Genomic DNA, 6,361 nt, shown 5'->3' on the forward strand with positions numbered 1-6,361 from the left:
GTTAAATCATCCACGCACTAACTCTATTCATTGTTTGAATGTCAGTCGAAATTTAAAATCAAATCTTCATCAAGTATTAAAAATGTCACCCAAATAGCACATGACAATACACGTTTGGTTGCAGCGTCGCCAACGACGAAGATCTGGAAAGACGTCTGGAAGCTGTTCTGTCCCGCAGGGCGGCGGCGTTGGCGGCGGCTCAGAGAGGCAACCGAGTAGATTGCGCTGGAGCATCCAAGGGTCTTTTCTGTGGTCTTCTTCTTCTCGTCGCGTCTCTAATCTGCCTGATTCTGTTCTTCGTACTGATTAGACACCAGGAGTTGAAGCGCTTGTCGATTTACTTAGCAGATGTGTCGCATTGCGCGCTGATGGTGCTCTCGATTTTGGCCATTTTGATTGGATTTATTCGGTAAGTAGTATTTTAGTTTAAGTTTTTGAATTAAGTATACTAAATATTTCATCATTTTAAATTTAATACTTTTTAAACGTGACCATAAATTACCCAAGTCAATAGAAGTCATACATTTTTTAACTTAATTTAATTAATTATGTACTTGCATGTGGTACCCCAACATGTTTTGGATAAAGTGTTTCTTTTATTTATAAAATTTTATTTGTTTATATTTTTAAGTTTCTTTAGTTTCTTTAGTTCATTGTTTTTTTTTTGTTCTTCCCCTCCTCTCCCATTCTAACCTGATCCTGAATCCTTGTAACACGGCTCCAATTTTAACTTCAATCGCCACACAATCGTTCACATCGTCACTTTTGTGATTAACAAATTCCCGTGTTCAATTTTAACCATGTTTGGTTGCACCTTATTGGAATTAGTGGTAGAGTAATGAAATGGAGCTCAGATCCTCCCTCCTGTACCGAGCCTCTTCGCAGGGTGCAATCGTTGAAGTTCCGTTCTGAGGAACAATCGGACTTGAATGACATACTACTGCGTGTCTCCGCGTTTGGACTATTTACCTACGCCGTGTTCAGCATCATCGCTGGAGGGATGGGAGCCTTCACACACGAACCTAACTTGCTTGTGATGATTACCGGATGCTTAAGCGTTCTGCAGGTGAGTTACTTTACTATCGCATTTTGAAAATATTAGTATTGCATATAAAAATAAGAGTTTTTAATACAAGAAATAAACGATTTATGGCAGATTTTTGATTATTCATTTCTGATATATTATATTGATTCTCTTGGTTTTTACTGTGTTCTTGTGTCTATTGCAATTGCTATACTTACCTGCCCTCTTATTGAGTTATCTTCTAAGGCAAAATCTCGTGCTTTGTCGTGCATCTCGAATTTCTCCTACTCTTGTAATTTCTTTTAAATTCCAGGTCCTTTTTAAAGACGTCGCCTAAAATTAAATTATGTTTTTCTAAATTTATTTGAAATCTTTTTTTCGTGTGTAGGTGATCCTGCAGCTGCTGTTCATAGCGGACGTGTCGCGGCGGCGCGTGCACCTGCCCGAGCAGGAGCGCAGCAAGCCCGCGCGCCAGGCGGTCACCTTCCTGCTGATATGCAACGTCACCATGTGGCTCATCTACACGGTGGAGGCGCAGAAGGTGCTGGCCAACCCGGTGAGTGTGTAGCTTGCAGTCGACCCGCAGCTGCTTTTTCGCGTTTCATTGTGGTGTTTCCAGTAGTTACTAATTACAGCATCTTTACGTTACAGGTTCAACTGGACTTCTACGGCTTCGTCGCCTGGTCTTTGGTCCAACGTTTCACTCTACCGCTCTGCATTTTCCATCGTTTCCACTCGGCCGTAACTCTAGCCGAAATCTGGAAGACAAGCTACAAAGCTCGTCTTGAATGAATTGACCTAACATCCATTTAATATGGATTTAGTTCAAACACACTTTCATATTGACGATACCAAGTAAAACCAGCTAAAAAAGTAGTTCAGAATGTCACGATTTTGAACTCACCCTTACAACGATTATGTCCAATTGTTATTGCCAATGTGAAAGTGATCTTATGCCCGTAAAAATAGGGTTTCGTACCGATTTCGTCCTAATCCGGGACAGCAATATTGTAGTTAGATTTAAATTTCAACTTTCAATCTTACTAGTATTTGGATATCGTAGCGCAGGTAGAGTGTCAGCTTTAGAGTATGACTTTAATCGTAATCCCGGATTTCTGAATGTTTTCGAATATCAATTTAGAGTGGAGTAAGGACATGTTAGAGAAGGATAATTCGTCAGGAGCTGTTAAGAATAAATCAATGCAGCGGAAATCTTAATTTTGATTTATCAAAGGGAATGATCGGTACAATGTATTGAAGAGACACTACGATAATAAAAGCATAATCATGAATGGGACAGTCATATTTCTGTCATGAATGAATGAATAAAATGACTAACAAACTTGACATGTATGAATAATTTTACGGTGTTCCATTTGCCGCCTACTTAAAAGGGTTCAATAAATTCGTCAAGGAATAGACTTTCAATAAAAACTTTATTGTGGCTTAGAATAGTTATACCTTTTTGTATCCACGCATTTTTCATTTCTCATATTACAGTGTTTTTCACTTTCTTTCACATTCCACTATCTTTACTGTTGCAATATTATTTACTTTTCAAGACTGATGAGAATTGTCACGACAAAATATACGTACGTTGCTCATTCTTGTACAATTAAAATATTAAAATTAGCGCGATTTATTATTAAAACACAAAATTTTGTACAACCTGTTGTGAAAAGTTCCCTCCTTCGTTTGAGTGCCATGGGTAAAAATTATATCAAATTTGACAATATTTTGTTTTGAGAAATGTTAGAGAGGTCTCACTTGTCTTTAATAACCGACACAGATGGCCAAAATTTCATGTCGTTAAAATTAAATTACGTAAAACTAAAAGGCTCATTTAAGAAATCATTGGCTACAACTAATTTTACATACACTAAATGTTATGATGTAGAGTTACGATAATTCTATGTCTAAGGAATAATTATTATGAATTCATGCGGTTAAATAAAATAAACATAGGTATTTGCTGCTAATTGCAAAAGGAAAGGAAAGAAAAGAATTAAGGATAATTTATTATTAAGAATGCAAACTTGATAAAATAATGAAACAAGTGGAATCGAATTACATGATTCTATTTACTAGAATTATGGTATTTCATCCAAAAAGAACAACAATTAAGGCCGTCAATGCTAACAATAAAAATGATTCTCGAGACGTTCTCCGTTTTAAAACACTGTAGTAAAAATATAAGGATAAAAATATAGTAATTATTAATATATTAATGTTTCAAAAATTTATTAGCCAACATAATATTTGGGATAAGCTCGTAGAGTTATAAATGTTACGTACGAAAATATAGTTATATGGATTAGATGATGTATCGAAATAATTGTCTTAATCTAAGTAAGTACTTAAATATAGAAACACCAAAACATGACGCGGATTGCAGTATGAAGGTATTACAAAATCTGCTTTACCAAGTTGAAAATTAATTAAAAATATTTTGATTGCAAGGGGCCATAAAAAGAACAATTTTTTTAATACAACGCTCATCTTTTATAAGCACTATATTTAGCGTGTTGAGATTTACCTAATATATACCTAAATAAGAAAATGAAGTGTTTATTGTATTTGCTGAAAGAGTTCTCCTTATTGCGTTCAATCTCCGCTAATGTGTTAAACAAAATTTGTGATGTTTGAGAATATTATGTAAAATTGCGTTGCATCGGAAATAATTTGACCTAAATAATATTTTCGTAACGATCTATAAGTGCAATCTATTTTTATAAGCTGTCTATATTATTTACACATAGGTGTCATACCTATAGGTACCTATTTAATATTTATTACGATATTATGAACGAAGGCGTTATGTATGCCCGATATCATTAATAATTATAATAGTTATGTTACGGATTCTGTAAAAATAGCTCATAAAACATTATTTATACTATATTTATTGTTTCTAATTTTAGTATTTGATTGCTATAGTTTCGGAGAGTGATGTGTGCTCACTTTGTGAGATGCGAGTGAATGTAGTTATTTTAAGTGATACACAAAAAAAAAGAAAATTTTCAATTAGTTAAAATTTTTAGAGCCCGATCGCATTTGTTTCTGTGAAGGCTACTTGATAAAAATCGATTCTAAAATCGATGCGTGTTTGGCTTGGTTTATCACTGCCGATAATTTTAAACACTTAATAGTAAGCCCTTTTATAATTCTATACTATTTCTAACTTATTCAATTTTGTAGATGATATTTACTGTGTACCTAACGTTTGGAAAATGTACCGACATTTGTATCTTTAGGTTTATTTATCGGATATGTGGTTTTCTCGATGTTAAATTAGATACCAAAAAATTTAAATGTTTGGAATCTCTACTTTAAAGTATATAATATAAATGTCTATTTGAATAAATTACCTAATACTTAAGAGATTGTTTGTTTTATTTTTTGCCTAAATATCGTTTTAACGTGTGAAAAGCAACTCACTGTTTTAACTCTCTTAGATTTTAGCAATGCTTTTAACACGGTAAATCACAATATCCTTCTGAGTTTGCTACGACTTCTTAACTTTTCATCGACAGTTCTTAACTGGTTTCAAAGTTACCTGGGCGATCGGCGGCAGCGAATTCTGATGGATGACAAACATTCATCTTGGTGCGCAGTATCCGCCGGTGTGCCACAGGGTGGCGTCTTGTCACCTCTTCTTTTTGCCATATTTATTAACAATCTCACAACTCAATTAACTTCTCCCTACCATATGTTTGCCGACGATTTACAGATCTACACTCAGTCAACCCTTGATAACCTACCAAACGCAGTTCATTCCATCAACAACGAACTGACCAACATAGTTACATGGTGCGATCAATTTGGCCTAAAAATCAATCCATCAAAAAGTCAGGTTATCGTGATCGGTAGTCCCTACCAAATATCGGAGGTTGATTGGGGTATATTGCCTTCTGTACAGATTCTGGGGGAAATCATTCCTTATAGCGAGCACGTCAAAAACTTAGGTGTCTACCTGGATCAGACATTATCTTGGTCGCATCACATTCAAGAACTTAGTCGAAAATTTTATGCTGCTTCCAGTTCTTTGCGGCGTCTTCGTAATTTCTTACCCATATCGACCAAAGTTATGCTAGCACAGTCCCTTCTCCTTCCCATTATTGACTACGCTGATGCTTGCTTTCCTGATTTAACAGTCGAGCAGATAGAAAAACTTGAGCGCCTTCAAAACTACGGTATCCGGTTTGTATTTGGTCTTCGCAAATACGACCATGTCTCTTCCTTCCGCAAGAAGCTCAAGTGGCTCCCAGTCCGCTTTCGCCGGAATGTGCATTACTTGCAGTTACTTTATCGTGTCCTTTTTGATCCCAAGACTCCTTCATACCTTAAAAATAAATTTGACTTCCTGCACTGTGATAGCTATTCTCTTCGTTCAGTGGATAGGCTTGTCCTGTGCACACCTTTCCATCGCACGCGCTTTTATGGTAATTCTTTTATTATTACGACCATTAAGCTATGGAATTCCTTGCCTATATCCATAAGACAAGCTCAAACTCTGCCTATATTTAAAAGTCTTGTACGTGACTACTTTTTAAATCTTGCGTTTGAATCAGTATAGTTTTTGTAATATTGTATATTATAATATATGTTTATATTTTTAGGATGTATTTATATTTTATATATGTATATGTAGGTATTATTATTTTATTCAAATATATATTAGCATTATCTTGTATATAATATTATATATTTTATTTTCAATGTAAGTATATAATATCTTATGGCATATTATATCTTATATTAGTGTGTAAGTATATGTTTTTTTAGTATCATCTATTTATCTTTAACTTTTACCTACCTCCGCTGTACTTATTTATTGTTTTTCACACAATCTGTTGGTTGCCTGGAAGAGATTACTTGTTAGTAATAAGGCCGCCTTCTGTGTTGTACGTCCTAGCTTAAGTTTTTATTGTACCTACTATTGTTATTTTTGCAGCACAATAAAGTGTTTAAAATAAAATAAATAAAATAAAATGTTGTCAATATAAATACTATTCATGCTTACTGAAAACTTCAATATTGATATGGTGTAATTTCTAAAATATGCTCCATTATTTTTTAATAATTACTGCGGAATAGATAATATACTATAGATAATAATATTATAAGTAGATATACCTTAGAGATATACTTAAATATAACACTGTTAACGTTATTGTTGTATTTAACGGTAGGTAATTATTGTGAACCTTGTAGAACAAAAAAGGTTGTGGTTATAAGAATTTGACCTCTATCCTTTTTATACTAGCAATGCCCTGCGGTTTCACCCGCATAGATAGCCATATCGTGACAGTGAAAAGTCTAGGTCGGACTATAGCT

General features: G+C 34.4%; 1 protein-coding gene across 9 annotated transcripts in view; it reads left to right on the plus strand.

Moving 5' to 3' along the window:
* The window catches only part of OtopLa (proton channel otopetrin-like a), a 48,512-nt gene extending 45,645 nt beyond the window's left edge, over positions 1-2,867 (plus strand). For 6 of the 9 annotated variants that reach the window (XM_090110427.1, XM_090110436.1, XM_090110432.1 and 3 more), the window contains 4 exons: positions 125-409; positions 829-1,066; positions 1,413-1,580; positions 1,676-2,867. In XM_090110427.1, the coding sequence (XP_089966553.1) occupies positions 125-409; positions 829-1,066; positions 1,413-1,580; positions 1,676-1,816 (832 nt within the window). In that variant the 3' untranslated portion in view covers positions 1,817-2,867. The remainder of the gene's footprint in view (positions 1-124; positions 410-828; positions 1,067-1,412; positions 1,581-1,675) is intronic. The other 3 variants (XM_090110431.1, XM_090110434.1, XM_090110430.1) reach the window with 2 other exon arrangements.
* Positions 2,868-6,361: the final 3,494 nt, after the last annotated feature.

This window comes from Colias eurytheme, chromosome 15 (assembly GCF_061535395.1).
Source record: "Colias eurytheme isolate Ceu_HAF_F1 chromosome 15, ilColEury1 Martin Lab GWU primary, whole genome shotgun sequence".
In the NCBI taxonomy this organism is placed as follows: Eukaryota; Metazoa; Arthropoda; class Insecta; order Lepidoptera; family Pieridae; genus Colias; species Colias eurytheme.